This window comes from Bos indicus, chromosome 4, assembly GCF_029378745.1.
Source record: "Bos indicus isolate NIAB-ARS_2022 breed Sahiwal x Tharparkar chromosome 4, NIAB-ARS_B.indTharparkar_mat_pri_1.0, whole genome shotgun sequence".
In the NCBI taxonomy this organism is placed as follows: Eukaryota; Metazoa; Chordata; class Mammalia; order Artiodactyla; family Bovidae; genus Bos; species Bos indicus.
This window is the reverse complement of record NC_091763.1, coordinates 94,813,916-94,838,405: the sequence shown is the minus strand read 5'-3', so window position 1 is coordinate 94,838,405 and position 24,490 is coordinate 94,813,916. Positions and strand designations below refer to the sequence as shown.

Genomic DNA, 24,490 nt, shown 5'->3' with positions numbered 1-24,490 from the left:
CTCCTCTAGAATATTTTGAGAATGGACAGTTTCCAGGTCAAGAAATCCCCGCTTCCGCCCTGAGCTAAGATTTCCCTATACCCTTCAAGGTATTGTACACTAGATCTTTCTATTCTTATTTTAGATGAAGTGTTTGTGTTTGTGTGATGTTTTTCCCCACCCTGGGTTGCAGACAAGCAGCACAAGCCTTGCACCCCCACTCCCCTCCCCCAATTTGCTGGCTTCCTTTATTTTAGTTTCAATCTAAACATGAGCTAGACCCACAATTCCAGAAAAACTAGACGCAAGAAAAGGATGAAAAGCTTACTAGTCTGTTTTCCTTAAAGGGGATTTGCACAGTTTAGCTCAGTTTAGTTATCAACTCTGGACAGTATGTTTAGTGTTTATGTCTAGACAAACTGCAAACAATCACCTATGGACACTATTAATACAATCTTTCCTCCAAACTCATAGGCTTTATTGGAGCTTTGGCTAATAGGCCTTACCGCAAAGAGTCGGGCACGACTGAGCAACTGAACTGAACTGAACTGAAACCTCTACTTAATTGTCAGAAGGAAGTGAAGCCACTCAGTTGTGTCTGACTCTTTGCGACCCTTTGGTCTGTAGCCCATCAGGTTTCTCCATCCATGGGATTTTCCAGGCAAGAGTACTGGAGTGGGTTGCCATTTCCTTCTCCAACTTAATTGTCTGGGTCTCCTTAATTTGACCTCATTCTACCTCTCCACTTTTATATGTTATTACTTCAAACAATAATAGCAAAAAAAAAAAAACAGAGCAAAAACAAAATAACCTTCCAGTCAGGCCTAATAACTGGAAAAATATCATATTGAGAGGGGAGGTATATAGTACAGAACAGCTACTCCTCCAAATTTCACCCACAACTGACACATGAATTTTTTATTAAGGTCTTTATGTAGGTAAATTTCACCACTATCATGGAATTGGAATGTCACCTTTAAATCATTTTGTTAACTCCATTTTTCACAAATGAGGAAATTGAGGCCCCAAGAAATGAGTTGATTTACCTAATATGTTAGCATGTAGTTGTCATTATTTTTTCATATGTAACAATCACTTCCTCTTCCTTCCCTGCATTTACCAACTAAAGTTAAGTTCTTGAGGACAAGGATCATCACATCTCATGTATTTTCTGCACTCACAAGGGCACTGCTGTCTCCTCTTGTTTCCCATCCAGGATCAAGAAAGGGGCTGAGCACACAAAATGTGCTAAGAAGAGAATGTTTGCATTGAACTGAACCCCCTGCAGAACGTGGACGATTTAGAGGCACTGAGTGTGGCCTCTGGGTGACTACTTGCCTTAGCTGGTCCACTTAGCAGTGAACAGCAATGGGCCAAAGGAGACAGACCAAGTGTGTAGTCTTGTTTGCCCAGCTAAGTTATAAATACCTCCTTATACAGACCTATTTTGTAGCCCATATCACTTTGAACAGTACTAGTCACAGAGTAGATACTCAGTTAACAACATTTTAGAGACCTCTTTGGTGATCCAGTGGTTAAAACTCTGTGCTTCCACTGCAGGGAGCACAAGTTTCATCCCTAATCAGAGAACTAAGATCCTGCATGCTACGTGGCATGGTCAAAAAATAGAAAAATTTACAGTTCTCAGATCTTGGGCTGGGCTTCATGCAGCAACTAGAGTAACTTTACCAAAAAAGAAAGCACCGGTCTGTCAAAGATGGACACTGCTGGGTTGAAGGAGCATTTTTCACGTTGATCTATGCTTTAAATTGGCCTTGAACAAGAGCATCTGGGATCTTCTGCTGCCTTTTAGATACCAAAGAATCATTTTGAAAAGTGCTACAATAAAGCTGATAATATAGTGGGATTTTTGTTTTTCTAATTTTAGTTTTAATTGGAGAATAATTGCCTTACAAAGTTGTATTGGTTTTGCTGTATAACAATGTGAATCAGCCATAAGTGTGTGTATATATATATATATATATACACATATATGCATATATCCACTCTCTCTTAAGCCTCCTTCCCACCACCACCCCCAAAGCTTATAATATAGTGTTAATTATTGGTTAATTAAGTTAATAGCTTAAAGCAATAGGACACATCAAAAGGGTACCAACTCTGCAATGATAAGGGGATGAATTTATTTTGGTCTGTCCACAGTGTGTCACCTGCTCTGCTGGGGACTGTTTTTAAGACCTTTGGCCTGAGTTGATGATGCAGCTTCTGGCCAGCAATAGATGGAAATGAGCCATCCTTGGATGGATTTGATCCTGGACTGAGGATTATTTGTACCATGCTATAGCCAGGTGACCTAGCAACAATATAGCTTGGCTTTTCTACTTTTATTATTTTGGTCCTTACTCTGCCACCCTCATTTTTAAAGGGGAGAGGTTTAGTTGAGGTAGTTCCAGGATCCTACTTAATTTAAGCTAGTTTAAACTCCAAACAGAAACCAGGTTATTTATTTTCGTCATTAACCCAATCTTATTGATGTGCATCTTTCACTATATTTGAACAGTAAATGGACTTCCTAAGAATCAGTCAAGGAATCCAAAATACTTTGTTACTAAATATTGCAACTTTTGCACCCCCTCCCTTTTCCCCAGAGGGAACTGGTATCTGGGGGAGGGGAGGTGGGAAAGTAAGTGAAAGCATAGATTACGAGAATATTTGTAACTGATGATTATTTTTATTATCTTAATTCTAGGTAGGGAAACTTAGCTATGCTTAGGTACATGAGGGAACCAGTAATCCAAGCAGTCATTAAGAATTGGAAATTTAATTGTGACGTTTCACTAACTATATCCCTTCTGGTGGAATTATTGGCTAATTATTGGCAAAGACAGAATTGTTTCCATGTAGAGAAGAGTAGGCAAGTAGGTCTATAAAACAGTATTTGTAATTTAAGGATATTATCATGGTCCAGTTGCACAAAAGCATTTGCTTAAACAGTCAACTAGACCAGTTCCTTGAGTGGTCTAAAATCTCTATTTTTTTATTGAGGTATAGTTAATGTACAATATCATATATGTTTCCAGTGCACAACATGGTAATTCACAATTTTTAAATGTTATAACCCATTTAAACTTATTATAAAATATTGGCTGTATTCCCTGCGTTGTACAATATATCCCTGTATTTTATTTATCTTACACGTAGCAGTTTGTACCTCTTAATCTCCTTCTTCTGTCTTGCCCCTCCCCCTCCTCACTCCCCACTGGTGACCACTAGTTTGCTCACCATACCTGTAAGGATGCTTCTTTTTCATTACAGTCAGAGTTTTGTTTTTTTTTTTTAGATTCCATATAGAAGTGATATCATATAATATTTGTCTTTCTCTGTCTAACTTACTTCACTTTAACATAATACCCTCCCAGTCCATTCATGCTGTTGAAAATGCACCAATTTACATCCCCATAAAGAATATATGAGGGCTTCCTTTTTTCCACATCCTCTCCAGTAATTGTTATTTGTGTTCTTTTTTATTATAACCATTCTGACAGATGTGAGGTGATAGCCTATTGTGGTTTTAATTTTCATTTATTAAAACTGCTACTTTAGGAGAAATCAACTTATCAATTGTCACCATGTCTCTAAGAGATCCTGCTTGCTAAACTCTTCAAAATGAAGTTTGGTTTTCCCCTAGCATGCAGGCTGAATAATGAATCCTTTTCTTCGCTACCCATACATGTGTAATTCAGTTCAGTTTGGTCACTCAGTCATGTCTGACCCTTTGTGGCCCCATGGACTGCAGCATGCCAGGCCTCCCTGTCCATCACCAACTCCCAGAGATTACACAAACTCATGTCCATTGAGTCAGTGATGCCATCCAACCATCTCATCCTCTGTCATCCCCTTCTCCTCCCACCTTCAAACATATGCAATTAATGATCACCTAAATTGGCTCCTTTAAGTCACGTCCCCAAACTTCATTGAGGGAGGTCAAGAACGTGTAGAAGACCACACGTTTGGGTAAGAAAATATAACTGGGTATTCTGCCTCTTTTTTAGGTCTCAACATGCCAAACCAAGGACTTTCAGAACTAGCCCAGTTATGTTTGAGAAAGAAATATTTTTTGATAGTGATGAGGTAAGAAAGAATATTAGCAATGTTCATTTATAATCTTTCTTTGGAGTCGCTTAGAGTACTTTATAAGCTGGGTCTCACAAACTTCCTGTTGAAAAGCAAAAAGTAGTTAAGATTTATATAGAAAGCAGGTTAATTTATCTAATTTAATGAAAGAGAAACAGAGACATAGAAAAGGGAAGAAAGAAAGTGAAGTTGCTCGGTCGTGTCCAACTCTTTGTGACCTTGTGGACTGTAGGCTACCAGGCTCCCCCGTCCATGGGATTTTCCAGGCAAGAATATTGGAGTGGGTTGCCATTTCCTTCTCCAGGGGATCTTCCTGACCCAGGGATTGAACCTGGGTCCCCCGCATTTTAGGCAGATGCTTTACCATCTGAGCCACCAGGGAAGTGGAAAAAGAAAAGGGAAGAGAAAGGGACATATCAACAAAGAATCACGGCTCAAAACCCAGGGACCAGAAATCTATGTTAGGGCATGAGTGAGCATTAAACCCTGACTTAAACTAGATATTGTGATCACTTCTTAAAACAAAACTCCATTGGGTAGCTTGGTTACTTCCCTAGGTTTATCATATTCAGGTAAATTTTCTGGGTCAACTTTTATTTCATCAGCCAGAGATAGTGCAATTCAACGTAAAACTAAAAACATACTTCAATTTAGACATTCTTACGCGCGCGCGTGTGTGTGTGTGTGTGTGTGTGTGCTGAGTTGCTCAGTCATGATTGACTCTGTAGTCCCATGGACTGTAGCCTGCCAGGCTCCTCTGCCCATGGAATTTTCCACGCAAGAATACTGGAGTGGGGTACCATTTCCTACTCCAGGGGATCTTAGTTAACTGCTGGAGACTAATTTGGAAAAATATATAATACCTCATAAAAATTCCCAGAGGCTTTGCCCCCCAAAATTAATTTTAAATATACTGTAAAAGAAGTCTTTGCATCTTCTCCCCCCTCCAATTTTTTCCAAGATGTTTATGATTCTAAATATTATATATCACATCTGCGAAGCAGGATTTTCAAAAGTATTTTTGTTTTGAACCCAGGGACTCCAGTTTTACAAAAAGTAGTATAAATTAAATCAGTACATCTTTGGATTTGTCCCCTATTGATTCCCACCGTCCCTAAAGGAATGCATGGCATGGCTCTGCTAGTCCTTCTCCTAGTCCTCCTCCAACACCTGAAAATTGCCAGCTCCTGGCATTTTCCTCCTGGAGCATAAGACCTCCCCTCACCACACAGTTCTGTTGCTCCTTACTATCTCCCTCTTTTTCATTCACCTTCTTACTCTATTCGCCTGTGCAGTTCCCTTTCTTCTGAATCTCATCTTACCCTATCACCTTCTTGAGAACAGGCGATCTTTAGAAATGCTGATCCACACACAAGACTGTGCTCTTTATCTAATTTCTCATTAGACCAAGCCCAAAGGAGGTAACTCAGAGCTTTTTTTAATCTCCTTGTGCTCACATCCCTTTGACCCATTCTTAGATTATCTAGGGCCAGACAACAACCCTGGAGTCAGCAGGAGTTGGAGCAGGCCCAGCGACTCTACCACTAGGCATGACACTCAGACAATCCACCAGCACCACCACTGGTAGATAAATGCAAAGTGGCAGACAGAAGGGTTGGGGCTTCCCTGGTGGCTCAGATGGTAAAGAATCTGCCTGCAATGTGGTAGATGTTGGGTTTGGTTCCTGGATCAGGAAGATCCCCTGGAGAAGGGAATGACTTCCCACTCCAGTATTCTTGCCTGGAGAATTTCACGGCCAAAGGAGCCTAGCAGGCTACAGTCCATGAGATTGCAAACACTCAGACACAACTGAACAACTAACACTTCCACACTTTTCAGACAGAAGGGTTACCAAAATTCAATTACTCTTTGCTACATTTCTAGAAGAATCATAAATTGCAAAAATATTTTTAAAAAAATGCAAAGCGCACCGCTGTTCCTCCCTTCCTGTGTGCCACCCCCCCAGCCCAGCAAGCAGTTATCCCCAAGACTTCCTTCCACTCAAAACCCTTAAGTTATTGGCCTTCTGTAACTTGCTTTTCTCCTTAAAGATTGTCCTTCATTTTTTTCTTCTTTTTATCTGATTTCCTTCCTATAGAAATGGAAAAGGCAGAGGAAAGAGGTGTAACCCCTTGGGGTGATTTGTCTAAACTTTGATGCCGTCCTTGTCTATTTCACCACTTCACCTCCTAAGGACCCCTAACATTTCACATAGCCGGTCCACGTTTCCATGTACAAGCTGCCCTGTCAGGATGCCTTAGAACTTAGCTCTACATGCTATGGCTCTCATTCCAGCAACCCAGGGTGCAGAACATGAAGTTCTTCTCACTTAATTTGAGTTAGAGACCAGATTTTAGCTGGATTAAGGTGAAGTAAGGAATGGAATATTGTTTAGGATAGGCGCGACTTGAAACACTAATATTTTGTTTATTGTCTCTAGATTATTGATGCAGTCGGGCAATCAAAATTTGTTCTAAAGAACCTGCACCATTACACAGTCCATCCAAATTTGGTAGGTGATAAAAAGCATTCCCCCACTATCTCCAAGAGCAAGTTTCAGCTGTGGTGCCGAGGCCCAGTGCAGAGAATAACCCAAGTGCTTCCAAGTGCCACCAGCTACTGTGACTGTGCATTCTCCTGGGACCTGGAAGCAGAGCTAGCTGTCTCAGGGCGCTGATGGGAATGGTGGAGAGGGAGGAGGGTGGGGCTGGGAAGAAAGTGGGCCCTGCAGCTGACATTTTTTTCTTTCTTACTTTGAGAAAACATATGTCTAATCAGGAAGTGTTCTGTTTTCTCCCCCTCCTTTCCTCCCTCTCTGGTCCCCTGCCTTCCCCCTACTGATGGAAAAGGAAATTTAGTGGGCCTCCCCCTTCCCCCACCACATCTAAAGTGACATGCTCTTTTTGTGACTGTTTTTCCTTTTTGACATTGTGCTTGTTCTGCCTTTAATGTGGTTGTGCCTGGAGAAACGTTGGTGGGTGGGAAGAGGTGGATGAGAGCTGTGTTGGCCTCCTCAGGGCTCCCTGGGCTCAGAGATTTGGTACCTTATGGTCCACTGTGCCTCAGTGTTGTAGAGAAGGCCCTTTAGGTTTAACATAGAAACTTCTGCTGGCCCTATTGTGTTGGACACAATGTTACACTTTTTCACAAGAATTAAGTCTTCTCTGTTCCTTTTTATGTGGAAACTTTCCCATCGCATTTCCTCGGCCCCTTGGTGGATTTGCAGGGAAATGTTCTGAGAGGAGAAAGGGACTGAAAGCTTCAGACATTTTCTGTAAAACAAGTTTTTGAGCAAATTTAGCCAGGCCCCGTCCAGCTTCTCTGTCCCTAACCCATAGAGGCAAAAGATTAGCTAACCAGTTAATCTGCCCTTGATCTAATCCCTTTGTCTCTCTGGAAACCTTTCTGTCTGCTCAGGCCCAGTACTATGAGCCTTTGAAGCCCACTGCACTGCAGAAATTCCTGGCTCGAAACAGGAAAATTCAAAGCTTCACGTTAAAAGTAATAGAGTATGATCAGGATAAGACCTTACTGATTCTGACCAACAACCCACTTCCCTGCCCGATAGATCATCAAGGAAAGGACGTCACACCAAAATACTTTTCCAATGAGTTACTGCTCAAGGTAAGAACACCTGGGGAAGTTTCCTGGCATCATGAGTAAGGATCCTGAGGAATTTAGCAGTTAGCTTGAAGAAGGGAGCTAACTTAACATGGAAGATGGTACTCAGGACCAACCACTTCCTTCTTATTCTTTGCCACATGCTTCACCAAATAGAATCTGAGGGTCTGGGAAATACTCAGAATCAGAGCAGTACAAACTTGGGTCATGAAACTTCATTCATTGCACAGAGAAAAGAAGGTCTTAATTAAAAAATCATTCTTCCTTGATCAAAGATATTTAATTTGTAATTAACGAAGGGTAAACTAGCCACTGGCTTTATAATTGAGTATAAAGTGCTGTGCTTAGTTGCTCAATTGTGTCTGACTCTTTGTGACCCCATGGACTGTAGCCCACCAGGCTCCTCTATCCATGGGCTTCTCCACGCAAGAATACTGGAGAGGGTTGCCATGCCCTCCTCCAGGGAATTTTCCCAACCCAGGTACTGAACCCAGGTCTCCCACATTGCAGGCGGATTCTTTGAGTATAAAGTAGCAACAGATAAATCTGGAAATGACAAGTAAGGAACAGAAACGAATCTAAAGGGGAAAGAGTTATGCTCTCTACCCATAGCTCTTGAGTATCAAGAGGGAAGAGGAACAGAAAATTTACTATCACAGCAGCCAGATATTTGGGACTCTGTTATAAACTGTTGTTGTTGTTTAGTCACTAAGTCGAGTCTAACTCTTTGCAACCTCATGGACTGTAGCCTGAAGATGCCTCTGTCCATAGGATTTCCCAGGCAAGAATACTGGAATGGGTTGCCATTTCCTTCTTCAGGGAGTCTTCCTGACCCAAGTATTGAACCCACGTCTCCTGTATTGGCAGGTAGATTCTTTACCAGTGAGCCACCAAGCAAGCCCAAGACAATTGCTAGATATATACTAAGCTAAGAACTAAAATGTAAAGGTGATTACAAGACAGTCTCTATGTTGAAGGAATTTGGAGTCTAACAGGAGAGACAAATCAATAAATGAGATATACAAAGTAATTATTAATATAATATACTAGGATATGTGAGTAATAAAAGAATATACAAGATATACTAATATAAAGTAGGGAACAATATCTTTGTTGGAGGAAAGGAGATAATCAGGGAGGTTTGGCAAAGGAGGTGAACCCTGACCAAAAATAAAAGAAGATATTCCAATCAATGGGAAAAGCAAAGGCATAGATTCATGAGAAAGTGAGGTGCATTTAGGGGAATGTAAGAGAGTAAATGGTGGTAGTGGAGAAGACTCTTGAGAGTCCCTTGGACTGCAAGGAGATCAAACCAGTCAATCCTAAAGGAAATCAAGCCTGAATATTTGCTGGAAGGACTGATGATGCTAAGGCTGAAGCTCCAATACTTTGGCTACCTGATGTGAACCAAAGAGCTGACTCAGTGGAAAATACCCTGATGCTAGGAAAGATTGAAGGCAAAGGAGAAGAGGGCGGCAGAGGATGAGGTGGTTAGATAGCATTACGGACTCAATGGACATGAGTTTGAGCAAACTCTGGGAGATGGTAGAGGATAGGGAAGACTGGCATGCTGCAGTCCATGGGGTCGCAAAGAGTTAGACATGACTTACCAACTGAACAACAACAAGAAGAGAGTAAATGGCAGGAGTTTAAAAGTATAACCAAATCTGCAGTTTAGAAAGACCTTTTTTGGAAGTTGAGCAAAAAGTATATTAGTTGCAGAGGAGATAAAAATCAGAAAGATTAACTATCACTCAACATTCAAAAACTAAGATTATGCCATCTGGTCTCATCATTTCATGGCAAGCAGATGGGGAAACAATGGAAACAGTGATAGACTTGATTTTCTTGGGCTCCAAAATCACTGCAGATGGTGACTGCAGCCATGAAATTAAAAGACACTTGCTCCTTGGAAGAAAAGCTATGACAAACCTAGACAGTATATTAAAAAGCAGAGACATTACTTTGCCAACAAAGATCCATCTAGTCAAAGCTATGATCTTTCCCGTAGTCATGTACAGATGTGAGAGCTGGACCATAGAAAAGGCTGAGCACCGAAGAATTGAAGCTTTTGAACTGTGGTGCTAGAGAAGACTCTTGAGAGTCTGTTGGACTACAAGGAGATCAAACCAGTCAATCCTAAAGGAAATCAACTCTGAATATTCATTGGAAGGACTGATGCTGAAGCTGAAGCTCCAGCATCAGGTGGCTCCATTATTTGGCCACCTGATCAAAGAGCCAACTCATTAGAAAATACCCTGATGCTGGGAAAGATTGAAGGCAGGAGGAGAAGGGGAGGACAGAGAATGAGACGTTGGATGACATCACCGACTCAATGGACATGAGTTTGAGCAAGCTTCAGGAGATGGTGAAGGACAAAGAAGCCTGGTGGGCTGCAGTCCCTGGGACTGCAAAGAGTCGGACACGACTGAACAACAACTATATTGTTGCTACAATTGTCAAGGTGAGACATGCTGAAGAATTTAATTGTCAGCTAAAAAAGATACACAACATGAGAGTTGTGAGTTAAGTTTTATTTGGGACAAAATAAGGACTTCAGCCCAGGAGACAGCACCTCAGATAGCTCTGAGAGACTGCTCCAAAGAGGTTTTGGAGGGAGGTCAATATAAAAGATTTTGGTGAAAGGGGAGTTCAGTGCAATCAAACACTTATTTTACAAAAGGTTTTCTGCTAGTCATGAGGGGCTAATGTCACTATGAAGGGATTTAGTTCTTTTCTAGATATGAGGAGAGGCAAGGGTTGGGATGTATAGTCAAAGCTTTGGTTGTTCCAGTACTCATGTATGGATTGAAGAACTGACTCATTAGAAAAGACCCTGATGCTGGGAAGATTGAAGGGAGGAGGAGAAGGGGATGACAGAGGATGAGATAGTTGGATGGCATCACCAACTCAATGGACATGAGCTTGAGTAAGCTCCAGGAGTTGGTGATGGGCAGGGAAGCCTGGCATGCTACAGTCCATGGGGTCGCAAAGAGTCAGAGACATGATTGATAGACTGAACTGAACTGAAGGAATGGAATAATGAAATCGGTTCCTGAAAATATCTATCTAAAGACCTATTCCACCAGTTTCCCTGGAGCACACAGTGGCTCTCCACCCTGATTTCTCTTCGGAGAGTGTTGAAAATCAGAAGCTGCAGTAGCACAGGATTCAGTCTTTGCCACTGCTGCTGCTGCTAAGTCGCTTCAGTCGTGTCCAACTCTGTGCAACCCCATAGACGGCAGCCCACCAGTCTCCCCCGTCCCTGGGATTCTCCAGGCAAGAACATTGGAGTGGGTTGCCATTTCCTTCTCCAATGCATGAAAGTGAAAAGTGAAAGTGAACTCGCTCAGTCATGTCTGACTCTTAGTGACCCCATGGACTGCAGCCTACCAGGCTCCTCCATCCATGGGATTTTCCATGCAAGAGTACTGGAGTGGGGTGCCATTGCCTTCTCCGAGTCTCTGCAGAGGCAGATGCAAATTCCCTTGTTGTTGTTCAGTCACTGGCACATGCTCTTGGCAAGTGCCAATTTGCACTTGACAGGCCAGTGCCAATTTGTAGTTGACAGAACTAAATCAATAGCAGAGAAAATGAAGAAAACCAATTTAAGATATATCTAGGAATCATGATCTAAAAAAGATCTTGAATTCCCTGGCAATCCATTGGTTAAGACTCCGGGGTTTCATTGCTGGGGGCCCTAGTTCAATCCCTAGTCAGAGAACCAAGATCCCACAAGCCTTGTGGTGTGGCCACAAATGTGTGTGTGTGTGTGTGTGTGTGTGTATGTCTTTCTTGTAAAAAAGATCTTGACAGCCATTAGAGTGGGCTAATATAACTAGAAGAAATTAAATAAGTGAAAAAGTTCACAAAAATCTAATTATAACAGAAATATGATGCCCAGAGTGGAATTACCCAAGATAAACCATTCTAATAACATGTGGTTAATTTAGAGTTAGTATTTCCTCCATTGCTAGATGGATGGCAGTGAAAGATTCTTTTCCAAACAGAGGATAAAATGCTAACACTCAACAGTATATGCTGACAAAGGAGTTAATTGATTCATGGCCTACGATTTCTTGGGTCTCAGAATTTGTGCCATTTGAGCATAAGCTCAGTGATTGTTCTCCTGGTAGTGGGTAATATACACAGAGAGAAACAAATGCCAGGCCAAGGTTGCCTTGCTCAAGGTAGAGAAGCAAATACAAGACTATCATGTAACCTTGGGGCAAGAAGAGCTTCCTTCCAACAGCTGCCACTTTGTGAGCCTTGCAGGTCACATGTGGGACCTGATCCTATTCATGAGTAAATTGCAGTACAGCCAAATTGTATTAATAGACAGTGGTAAGGCTTTGATTGTCGAAGACTGGCAGCATGGTAATTTTATGGGGCTATCTGGAACAAGTCCAAGAAGATGGAAATGCCCAATATCTAGAATGCCTCTTGAATATTCATGCTGCATCCCTCTTGTCTTACTAGACAAATGTGGCACTCTTTTATGAGCCTAAGATTATACACAAAAGAAGCATTCTTTTGCTACATCCAGACATGTGTATAAGAGGAGTGTGGGTTTTAGCAATCAAGTGGAAGAATGGACCAGACATGTCTATCACAGTGGTTGTTATACTCACAGCCGTTTCTAAGTAACATGACCCTACCACAGTTTGTGAAGAAAGGCCATATTCTGAGTACTTCCCTGGTGGCGCAGAGGTTAAAGCGTCTGCCTGCAATGTGGGAGACCTGGGTTCGATCCTTGGGTCGGGAAGATCCCCTGGTGAAGGAAATGGCAATCCACTCCAGTATTCTTGCCTGGAGAATCCCATGGACGGAGGAGCTTGGTGAGCTACAGTCCATGGGTCGCAAAGAGTTGGACACAACTGAGCAACTTCATTTTCACTTTCAGACTCAGTTTTCTATGCCTACCTAGAGCCAGAGGAGGACACCAGACCCAGGGAAGCCAATCTCATAGGCTGCTTAGTGACCTGTGCTATAGGTTGGTGCTGTTAAACCAAACCAACCAAAAAAAAAACTGAAACCAAACCAAAACCAACTGAGGCCAAAAGCTTGGCATTAGTACACCAGTACTGAAGCAAATCTCAGAGACAGAATTTTGGGTGAAATAGAAAAGAATAGATTTATTGCCCTTGACTAAATAAGATTACAACTTGAGAGTTGTGAGTTAAGTTTTACTGGGGGCAAAATGAGGACTGCAGCCTGGGAGGCAGCATCTCAGATAGATCTGAGAGACTGCTCCAAAGAAGGAGCAGGGGAAGGTCAATATGTATAAAATTTTGGTGAAGGGGGAGTTCAGTGCAATCAGGCACTCGCTTTACAAAAGGTTTTCTGCTAGTCATGAAGAGGTGATGACTATGAAGGGATTTAGTGCTTTTTTAGATATTAGGAGATACAAGGATTGAGATCATAAATTCTGTTCCTAAAAATACCCACAGCCTTGTCTAACTCAGTGCAAATATGAGTCACGCCATGTAGGACAACCCAAGATGGACGGGTCATGGTGGAGAGTTCTGACAAGATGTGGTCCACTGGAGAGGGGAATGGCAAGCCACTTAAGTATTCTTGCCTTGAGAACCTCATGAACAGTATGAAAAGGCAAAAAAGCAATGACACTGAAAGATGAACTCCCCAGGTCAGTAGGTGCCCAATATGCTACTGGAGAAGAATAGAATAACAACTCCAGAAAGAAGGAAGAGATGAAGCCAAAGCAAAAACAATGCCCTGCTGTGGATGTGACTGATGATGGAAGTGAAGTCCGATGTATAAAGAACAATATTGCATAGGAACCTGGAATGTTAGGTCCATGAATCAAGGTAAATTGGAAGTGGTCAAACAGGAGATGGCAAGATTGAACATTTTAGGAATCAGTGAACTAAAATGGACTGGAATGGGTGACTTTAATTCAGATGACCATTATATCTACTACTGTAGGTAAGAATCCCTTAGAAGAAATGAAGTAGCCCTCATAGTCAACAAAAGAGTCCTAAATGCAGTACTTGGATGCAGTCTCACAAACAACAGAATGATTTCTGTTCATTTCCAAGGCAAACCATTCAGTATCAACAGTAATCCAAGTCTGTGCCCCAACTACTAATGCCAAAGAAGCTGAACAGTTCTATGATGACCTACTATGCCTTCTAGAACTAACACCAAAAAAAAGATGTCCTTTTCATCATAGGGGACTGGAATACAAAAGTATGAAGTAAACAGATACCTGGAGTAACAGGCAAGTTTGACCTTGGAGTATAAAATGAAGCAGGGCGAAGGCTAACAGAGTTTTGCCAAGAGAACGCGCTGGTCATAGCAACATCCTCTTTCAACAACACAAGAGAAGACTCTACACATGGACATCACCAGATGGTTATAATGAAATCACATTGATTATATTCTTTGCAGCCAAAGATGGAGACACTTTACACAGTCAGCAAAAAAAACACTGGGAGGTGACTGTGACTCACATCATAAAATCCTTATTGCAAAATTCAGACTAAGTTGAAGAAAGTAAGGAAAACCACTAGACCTTTGAGGTACGACCTAAATCACATCCATTAGGATTATACAGTGGAAGTGACAAATAGATTCAAGGGATTAGCTTCCAGGCAGGCTGGAATCCCTACAAATAGAATGTGTGAAGAACTATGGATGGAGGTCCATGACATTGCAGAGGCGGCGGTGATCAAAAGCATCCCCAATAAAAAGATATGCAAAAAGGCAAAATGGTTGTCTGAGGAGGCCTTAGCTGAGAAAAGAAGAGAAGTGAAAGGCAAAGGAGAAAAGGAAAGATATACCCATTTGAATGCACAGTTCCAAAGAAAAGCAAGGGGAGATAATATCAGTGATCATTGCAAAGAAAAAGGGGAAAACAATAGAATGGCAAAGACTAGAGATCTCTTCAAGAAAATTAAGAGATACCAAGGGAACATTTCATGCAAAGATGGGCTCAATAAAGAACAGAAACGGTATGGACCTAATAGAAGTAGAAGATATTAAGAAGAGGTGGCAAGAATACACAGAAGAACTGTACAAAAAAGATCTTAATGACCCAGATAACCACAATGGTGTGATCAGTCACCTAGAGTCAGACATTCTGGAATGTGAAGTCAAGTGGGCCCTAGAAAGCATGACTATGAACAAAGCCAGTGGAGGTAATGGAATTCCAGTTGAGCTATTTCAAATCCTAAAAGATGATGCTGTTAAAGTGCTGAAGTCAATATGTCAGCAAATTTGGAAACCCCAGCAGTGGCCACAGGACTGGAAAAGGTCAGTTTTCATTCCAATCCCAAAGAAAGGCAATGCCAAAGAATGTTTAAACTACTATACAATTGCACTCATCTCACACCCTAGCAAAGTAATGCTCAAAATTCTCCAAGCTAGGCTTCACCAATACGTGAACTGTGATCTTCCAAATGTTCAAGATGGATTTAGTAAAGGCAGAGGAATCAGAGATCAAATTGCCAACATCAGTTGGATCATAGAGAAAACAAAAGAATTCCAGAAAAACAACTACTTTTGCTTTATTGACCATGCCAAAGCCTTTGAGTGTGTGTATCACAACAAACTGTGGAAAATTCTTAAAGTGATGGGAATATCAGACCACCTTACCTTCCTCCTGAGAAATCTGTATGCAGGTCAAGAAGCAACAATTAGAACCAGACATGGAACAATAGACTGGTTCCAAATTCAGAAAGAAATACATCAAGGCTGTATATTGTCATCCTGCTTATTTAACGTACATGCAGAGACGTATGTATGTACATGATGTACATACATCATGAGAAATGCTGGGCTGGATGAATCACAAGCTGGAATCAAGATTGCCAGGAGAAATACCAATAACCTCAGATATGCAGATGACACCACCGTTATAGCAGAAAGTGAAGAAGAACTAAAGAGCCTCTTGGTTAAAATGAAAGAGAGAGTGAAAAGCTGGCTAAAAGTCAACATTCAAAAAAGTAAGATCATGGCATTCAGTCCCATCACTTCTTGGCAAATAGATGGGGAAACAATGGAAACAGTGACAGAATTTATTTCAGCTCCAAAATCACCACAGATGGTGACTCTAGCCTTGAAATTAAAGGACACTTGCTCATTGGAAGAAAAGCTATGAGAAACCTAGACAGCATATTAAAAAGCAGAGACATTACTTTGCTGACAGAGGTCCATCTAGTCAAAGCTATGGTTTTTCCAGTAGTTGCATATGTGTGTGAGAGTTGCACCATAAAAAAGACTGTGCACCAAAGAATTGATGCTGTTAGACTGTGCTGTTGGAGAAGACTCTTGAGAGTCCCTTGGACTGCAAGGAGATCCAACCAGTCCATCCTAAAGGAAATCAGTCCTGAATATTCATTGGATGGACTGATACTGAAGCTGAAACTCCAATACTTTGGCCACCTGATGCAAAGAACTGACTCATTAGAAAAGGCCCTGATGCTGGGAAATATTGAAGGCAGGAGGGGAAGGGGAGGACAGAGGATGAGATGGTTGGATGGCATCACTGACTAAACGGACATGGGTTTGAGCAAGCTCTGGGAATTGGCTATGGACAGGGAAGCCTGGCGTGCTGCAGTCCACGGGGTCATACAGAGTCGGACATGATTGAGTGAATGAACTGACTGAAAAACACCCAACTATCCAAAGACATGTCCCACCAGATTCCTGGGAGCACAGAGTGCTTCACTCCAAACTGAATTCCCTCAGGAGGTGTTGAAAGTCAACAGCTGCTGTGGCACAGTGTTCAATCTCTGCAGAAGCAGATGGCAAATGCCCTTGTTGTTCAGTCACTGGCAATGCAATTGGTAAGTGACAATTTGTGGCTGACATTGCTTTGCTAGGCAAAGGGGGCACACAGTGGGCTCCTACGCTGAGAAACTGTGTGTCCCAACCTAGGAGGATTTGATGATGAGTTTTATAGGAATAGTTCATGAGTGGGGTTGCTGATAAAATTAGGCTGTGTGCAGGGCCTGAACGCTTTTAATTTTGTCTCAGGTGGTCTTGATGAACTTCTCTGGTTCCTTTAATCTTGCTTCAGGTGGTTTCTTGACTACTCTTCCCTTGATTAGCAACTGTTTGATAATCCGGGAAGGTCATGGAGGCTGGAGTCCCTACAAATGAGAAATAGGCGACAGAAAGATTTCCGTGCCCAGGAGCTCCCAGGAGCTTAGTTTGGTAACCTACCAACAACCAAAATCCTTGGGCTAGTCAGATTCTTGCTTCCAGGGCTCTGAATTGGGAAAGGAAAAGATTGAGAGTGTGTGAGGAGGAGGAGAGTGTTGAGATTGGAGGAGGGCATGGTAACCCACTCCAGTATTCTTGCCTGGAGAATCCCATGTATAGAAGAGCCTGGTGGGCGACAGTCCATAGGGTCGCAGAGTCAGGTATGACTGAAGTGACTTAGCACACATGTGCATGTGGGAATAAAAACTGAAAGGACATGGAGAGGAGGGACAGAGAAAAGTCAAACCATGAGTAAGAAGGTAGTAGGTAAGTAGGGGCAGATTGAAGCAAAAGTTGTAGGTTAAAAAAAATGATATTCAGGGCAAAAGTAAGGAAGGAATGCTAGAGCGAGAAGGAAGCAGACAGAAAGAAAGTAGGAAACATGTTAATGGATAATGTTAAATGACATGAGACAAGATAGACAAGCTCGTGCAGTTGGGGTCCTTAGCTCGTGCTGCTTTGGATTCCAAATAATGGTTTTATTCTTGTTTTTTTGCTCTAAAATCTAGCTCTGCTAAGGTTTCTGCTCTTTTGTGGTCAGATTATTGGCTATGACAGGTCCTAGCCATAAATGGAGGTAACTTAAATGAATACCCCTATTAATGGAGGTAATGTCAATGAATCCTGTTCCTCAAAATGAAATAGTTTCAAGAGCATGAGAATCAAAAGGACATGGTTCAACCACAGGATTTTTATAAGAATTTATGAGATTTTTATGAGAATTAAACAATAAATGTAACAGATATAGCAAATAAATACAACAAAATAACCAATTAATGTAATAACAAATATAAAAAAAGACATGGTTAATTCATCAGCAAGCCTTTTAAAAAAGAGGTTTGAAAATTCTGAGCAAAAAGGTTCAGTACAGGTCAACTAATTAGTTTGGTTATTCATTTATTCTGCCATTGTTTTATTCGTTCAATAACATTCATTGAGCACTTACTATTTGCCAGGCAATGTTATGTGGTAGGGATCTATCAGTGACTAAGTCAAAGTTTAATTCCAGTGGAGCAGACAGACAATAAGCAAGTCAACAATTGCACAGAAAGTACCTAATGTAATAAGTGCCCTCAAAAGTAGGATAAAGGAGTGGAGAGTGATGGGTGTGGTTTTAGACAGAGTAGCTAGAGAAGGTTCTCAGAAGCAGTGATGACATTTGAATAGGGACTTTAATGAGATATATCCTGCAGCTGTCTACACCTAGAAAATTGTTCCCATTTCAGATTGCCACACATTAGGAAAAATCTAGTTTGTAACTTTCTCAAATGAGTTAAAATGAGAGAAATCAGGAGAACAGGGAATAACCCAAAGCCATGTCATATGAAAAAATGTTGGCAGTGTTAATCCTGGAAGAGAGAGGGAACTCAGGGGAAATGTGACAGATTTCTTTACATTATTTAAGGCATCTATGAAAGAGACACTAGATTTGTTCTGTTTGGAGTTGTTGCTGTTGTTCAGTCACTCAGTCATGTCTGACTCTTTGTGACCCCATGGACTGCAGCATGCCAGGCGTCCCCATCCTTCACTATCTCTTGGAGTTTGCTCAAACTCATGTCTATTGAGTTAATGATACCAACCAACCATCTCATCCTCTGTCACCTGCTTCTCTTCCTGCCTTTCAACTTTCCAAGCATCAGGGACTTTTCCAATGAGTCAGCTCGTTGCATCAGGTGGCCAAAGTATTGGACCCTCAACTTCAGCATCAGTCCTTCCAATGAATATTTAAGGTTGATTTCCTTTAGGACTAACTGGTTTGATCTCCTTGCTGTCCTCTTAGGAAGACTCTCAAGAGTCTTCTCCAGCACCACAGTTCAAAAGCATCAATTCTTTGGTGCTCAGCCTTCTTTACAGTCCAACTCTCTCATTTGTACATGACTATTGGAAAAACCATAGTTTTGACTATACGGATCTTTGTCAGCAAAGTGTTGTCTCTGCTTTTTAATACTCTGTCTAGGTTTGTCGTAGTTTCCCTTCCAATGAGCAAGTGTCTTTCTATTTCATGGTTGCCATTTGGACTGTAGGGTAGAAGTTACAGGGTGTTAGCAATCAGCTATTAATTAAGTAGGTTAGGTTTTTAGAGATAGGAAGATTGACCACTTGATAATGATATGGAGGGGATAAGATGATTGGTTAGACTTGATGACCTTTATGATCCTTTGAAAGTCTTTGATTCCATGACTTTAATAATGACAAAATTATTACGTCACAAAACATCCCATTCTGTGGCCTTTTCACTGCAGAGAATAGGATGTGAATGAGACAGCCATCTCTAAGAAAGGTGGGTAGCATCCCATGGATCAACAATATTTCCCAAAACAAAACAAAACAATATTTCCCAATTTATTACCAAATGTTCGGTTTCCTAAGCACTTCACTAAGTGAATCCTCAAAACCCAGGGAATTCTTCCACTTACACACAGGGCTCGTGTGCAAGCTTAATCGATGACTTTGGAATCTGACCAAAATTTGGACAAATCATCTGGCTGTGAAATGAATATGTGTCAGCCCACTTAGGGAACTGCTTTTCTCTTCTTTGGGTTTCTGTACCCCTACTTCCCTCTTTGGCAGGTCTTGTTGCATGAGTTTAGGGGAACTGAAGCTTAGTCCAGGAACCTAGCTCTGCCTTTAAGCCCAGGGGACTCAGCTTACTTCCTCACTTTCTATTCTTCCCATTGCTGCAGGAAAGTCATCAGCACAAGCCCACTGAGAACTTCTTCCTACCCTTGATGCCTCAGAAAAAAAATTTAAGATCTGGACTGAAACCAGTATTCCCTTTGATGCTGTTGGAGGACACCAAATCCAAGCGAGAACAATGGTTTAGGTGAAGTCCTGGGTCTTTCTTTCCTTTTCCTTATTCATGTCACTATCTCTCTTCAATACAATTTAACAAATACTTTTTGGTTATAGGGAATGTGGAAAACTGTATAACAATAAGACAGCTTTCCTACGTGACCCCCAAGCACATTTCCACCTTAGCGACAGAGAAACAGTAATGCAAACTAAGGTTTTTCACAAGAGATGTAGTCAAAGGTCTATGATTTGAGGAACCGACAACAAAAAATCTCCCTCAGTGCATGTTAAGGATTGTGGTATAGGAACAATCTGATTTGAAACTGGTTATAGGAGCAGCCTCTATCTAGTTTGGAGAGGAGAGAGGAGATTCTGGAGTTCCTTCATAGACTTGCAATGCTAGGTTCTAGAAGCATCCCTTCCACTGAACAAAACTGCCACTCTGTACCAATGAACACCCTCTAATTGTGTCCTTTCTTCTTCCCTAGAATCTGAGGATGTAGTTCCTGGTTCCAGTAACCCCCTACCCCTACCTCACCCCCACACTAGGACCTACTAAGTCAACTTTCTTTGTTAAGGTTTTCCACTGACAATGATTTCAAGAGTGAAGGGAAGTATTCAAAGGTCTACACTCTGAGGCAACAGAAGAAAATGTACCCTCAGCTCACCTTTGCTTCAGTCTGTAAAAAATATATGAAGAATGATGGTAAGGTCCTCTCTTTCAAAGCAATGCTTTAGAAGACAGCGACATGGGCAGGAGGGACAACCTATAGAGATGAGTGATGAGGGCAAATCAACATCTCTTTTGGAGGTTCTAGAGACTGTTTTTCTGTGTAGCATGGAAGCCAAGAACAGATAGAGGCCTGAGTGGTTCTAGGCTTTTGACCTTGTGTAAATCCTTAAATTTCAAGAAAGTTCCAGCATAGTGTTTCCCAAACTACATCACCCACCACGTTACTAGTTTTGGTCAATGTGTTAATTGCCCTATAATTTACTTAATGTTTTTTCTTTAAAAGTATTACTATTTTTTGGTTTCATCCTAATTATTGTCCTATGTTATTATTCTATGTCCTATGTCCTAATGTCCTATGTTATTGACATCATGGGTTTGACATACTAACACATGGGGTTTTTTCTCCTCTTATACATTTAATTGAGGTTTCCCTCGTGGCTCAGATGGTAAAGAATCTGCCTGAAACGCAGGAGACCTGGGTTGGGAAGATTCCCTGGAGGAGGACATGGCAACCCACTCCAGTATTCGTGCCACCATGGACAGAGGAGCATGGTGGGCTACAGTTCATGGGGTTGCAAAGAGTTGGAAATGACTGAAGGACAAAGCACAGCATACATTTAACCAAATTCATAATAATTAAAATTTAAAATGTTTACGTATCTCCCAAAACTACCCGGTGGTGTGCCTATCACACTTTGAGGAAAACTGTTCTAGAAGGGCCAAAGGATAAGCTGTGAGTCTCAAAGGTCCATGAGTCTCCTTGGGGCTGAGGCCGGACAGTGTGGAATAAGGGATAAGGTAGGGGTGCAAGGTAGGGGATGGCTTCCCTGGTGGCTCAGAGGTTAAAGTGTCTGCCTGCAATGCAGGAGACCTGGGTTCGATCTCTGGGTTGGGAAGATCCCCTGGAGAAGGAAATGGCACCCCACTCCAGTACTCTTGCCTGGAGATTCCAAGGTAGGGAATGAGGTAGGGGTGCAAGAAGAATGCTTCTCACAAACTGTCATTGATTTAGCAACATTTATCAGGCACTTACTAAGTGTTGGATATTTATCAAGCACCAGTAATAGCACTTTCAGTACATAGGATAGATGGATGGCCAGATCACTAAGAGCTTTGTCTATTAGTATAAATAAAGGCTTAGGTTTTATCCAGCAAGTGTTTATGACCCACTGAAGAATTTCAGAGCACTGAAGTCACCTTTGTGTATTAGTTTAATCGGTGAGTCCCCAGACTTCCCTAGCCTATGGCTCCAAAATAAGGTTCATTTCTCCTCCGGGGTTTCTCTCCTTGAGCAATTTCTGAAACTCCCAAAGGTATGCTTCCCTGTTCTCCAAGGCCATTCTAGTGACAGCCAACCATCCTCAGTTCCAACACTCACAGCTCCAGAGGCGTGAGGGCATATTTTACCATCCCTTACCTGGCTTCTTCAAGCATCTCTGCTCCTCCTGGACCTATGTGCCACCTCACCCAAGATCCACCTACTGCCTCTCTTAACTCCCTGTGCTTGAGCGTTCAGTTGTGTCTGACTCTTTGTGACCCTATGGACTGTAGCCCACCAGGCTCCTCTGTCCATAAGATTTTCCAGGCCAGAGTATTGGAGTGGGTTGCCATTTCCCTTTCCAGGAGATCTTCCTGACCCTGGGATTGAACCCATGTCTCTCACATCTCCTGCATTGCAGGTAGATTCTTTACCACTTAAGCCATCACGGAAGCACCCTCTTAACTCCCCATATACAGCTAAACCCAAACTGTGGCATTAAATAACACTTCATAGAGACTTCCCTGGCAGTCCAGTGGTTAAGCCTCTGCACTTCCAATGCAGGGGGTGTGGGTTTGATCCCTGATCAGGGAACTAGATCCCACACGCTGCAGCAAACAGCCAAAACAGAACAAACAAACAAAACTAAAACCCAAGACACTTCATAGATGTGGACAAAAGTTCAAAGATGGCAGAGTCATTATCTTGTTTTAAAAGGGGCCACTCAGGGACTTCCCTGGTGGTCCAGTGGCTAAGATTTCACACTCCCAATGCAGGGGGCTCAGGTTCAATCCCGGGTCAGAGAACTAGATCCTACATGCTGCAACTAAGACCCAGGGCAGCCAAAAAAATAAATATTTAAAAATAAATAAATAAAAAGGGCCACTCTTAGGCTCAGCCTCAACCGTCCCTTCCATCCTCCAAGTTCCTTCACACTTACCAGCAGGCCCCCAGCATATTATCCATTCTTGGGAGTCTCTCGGTTTACATTCACCTTCTCTGCCTAGGCTCCCAATACTTTGGCCCATGAGAGTGGAAGAGGTTGCTCCTTTCCCCTAAGCCTTTTTATTTTCAGGCCCAGAATAAATAAGTAGGAACATTTATTTCCTTCAAGGGAAACTCTACATGAAAAGCAAGGTTTGAGCTTTATGAGCCAGAAAAGGCAAGCATAATAGTATACTTTGTAAAACTGGAGTTAAATCTCAATTGATACCATATGCAGCATAGCAGCAGTTTAGCTTAAATCCATATTAGAAGAAAGAATTTCTCCAGGGTCTAGACTCTAATCTGGATTAGGATTTTTCTGATTTTTCAAGGCCATGATTCTGTTAAGGTAACTCAATTTACACTTCTAAACAGAACACTTAATATCTCAGTCTGAAGAATTTCTTAGAATTATGGTAACTTTACAGTTTCCCTCAAGAAAAATGAATGGCTATTTACCTAGGTATCTAAAGGGCCATTACTGTGCTTTTCCTAAACAATCTATTGTGAAGTTGATGCAGTGTCTCTACTTCAAGCAAAAGAGAAGTTAGCAAGCCCTCCTTCCATCCATAATGTTCCATGTTTACCAGGCATCCAAACAAAAGGTTACATAGAAAACTGTTTTGATGGGGGCCATGAAGGCTGGTTAGGAGGCTGTCCAAAAAACAGACAGGACCTGAACTAAGGCAATAGCAGTAGGAATAAGAAAACAGATTTAAGGGATATGGCATAATGCTTCAGAATAGAGGGGAGGGATGGGAACAGGACAAGCCCACAACAGAGGCGTCCAAGAAGGGCTGAAATTGAAAGAGAATCTGGAAAAAGTGATACTGAAGCCAAAGGTAGAAACAGCTTCTTAGTTACACTCTCAGACAGGAGAACTGAAAATCAACATACATTTTAGGAAAGGGCTAAGAGGAGAGGAATATGAACGCACAAGTGAAAGTACCCTAACTTAGTAAGAGTTATGTAAGTGTCAACCCCCTGGAGAAGGGAATGGCAACCCACTCCAGTATTCTTGCCTGGAGAATTCTGTGGACAGAGGAGCCTGGTGGGCTATTGTTCATGGGGCCGCAAAGAGTTGGACACGACTGAGCAACTAACACACACATAAACACACAAGTGTCAAAATGGTCACAGATGGAATCATTTGAAAGGGGTGGGATTAGATAGGGAAGATCCTAAACTGGTAGTGTTTTAAAGTGTGTCTTGATGAAGGGAAGAATTATAAACAGAGTTGGGAATGGTGGTCAGTCGTCCAAAACCTACCCTTCTTGCTCTGAGTAAAGACCAGCTTTCTCACCCCTCCAAATAGGTCTCTTTTCGTTTCTCACATTATGTGTCCTCCCTCGGGAAGTCCATTTTCACGAAGGTGCCCTGTGCTTTGTTGCAGTCTCCAAGAAGTCAGGGAGCGACTCGCCAACTTCCCAGATGATTTGGGAACCATTAACCCTTTCATCACTCCTGGAGAAGAAGCCCACCAGAACCGCACCAGGAGAGAGCGAGTTCCGCAATGGAAGGGCCCAGCAGTGGTTTATAAAAAGCGCCACTGTCATTAAGTGAAAACAAACCCTACATGGCCCCCGCTTCTTCTCCAAAGACTGAGGGGCCTGCAGAAGTCGCCACCTCGGGCGTGCCAACCAAATAAAATTTCATTCTGCCCGGTCCGGGCGTGGGCTGCCGGTGGCTTGTACGGCGGGCCGGGGCTAGCCCCCAGCTGCGACCGGTCGCTGTAGGGGCGGAGATGCGCTCCGGTGGGACCCACCGCTGGCCCCGCCTCCGCCCGGCTTGGGAAGGAG

At 42.2% G+C, this 24,490-nt stretch overlaps 1 protein-coding gene across 2 annotated transcripts; it reads left to right on the top strand.

Annotated features, from left to right (window-relative positions):
- On the top strand, positions 1-24,347 carry TSGA13 (testis specific 13). Of its 2 annotated transcripts, XM_019959588.2 has the most exons (8): positions 1-89; positions 1,196-1,370; positions 3,993-4,071; positions 6,515-6,586; positions 7,492-7,698; positions 19,608-19,747; positions 20,295-20,422; positions 24,085-24,347. In XM_019959588.2, exons 2-8 carry the CDS (start codon positions 1,348-1,350, stop codon positions 24,252-24,254), a joined length of 819 nt encoding a protein of 272 aa, XP_019815147.1. In that variant the 5' UTR covers positions 1-89; positions 1,196-1,347; the 3' UTR covers positions 24,255-24,347. The 2 variants fall into 2 exon arrangements, with proteins under 2 accessions (XP_019815147.1, XP_070644277.1); XM_070788176.1 differs by lacking the exons at positions 1-89; positions 1,196-1,370 and adding an exon at positions 1,920-2,288.
- Positions 24,348-24,490: the final 143 nt, after the last annotated feature.

Bases quoted from the DNA above. Each gene is read 5' to 3' on its own strand.
- TSGA13 (XM_019959588.2), top strand. From the start codon at position 1,348: ATGGGCCAAAGGAGACAGACCAA. The intron at 7,699-19,607 runs GTAAGAACACCT...CCATTGCTGCAG, and splicing joins CCAATGAGTTACTGCTCAAG to GAAAGTCATCAGCACAAGCC. The intron at 19,748-20,294 runs GTGAAGTCCTGG...TTCTTTGTTAAG, and splicing joins AAGCGAGAACAATGGTTTAG to GTTTTCCACTGACAATGATT.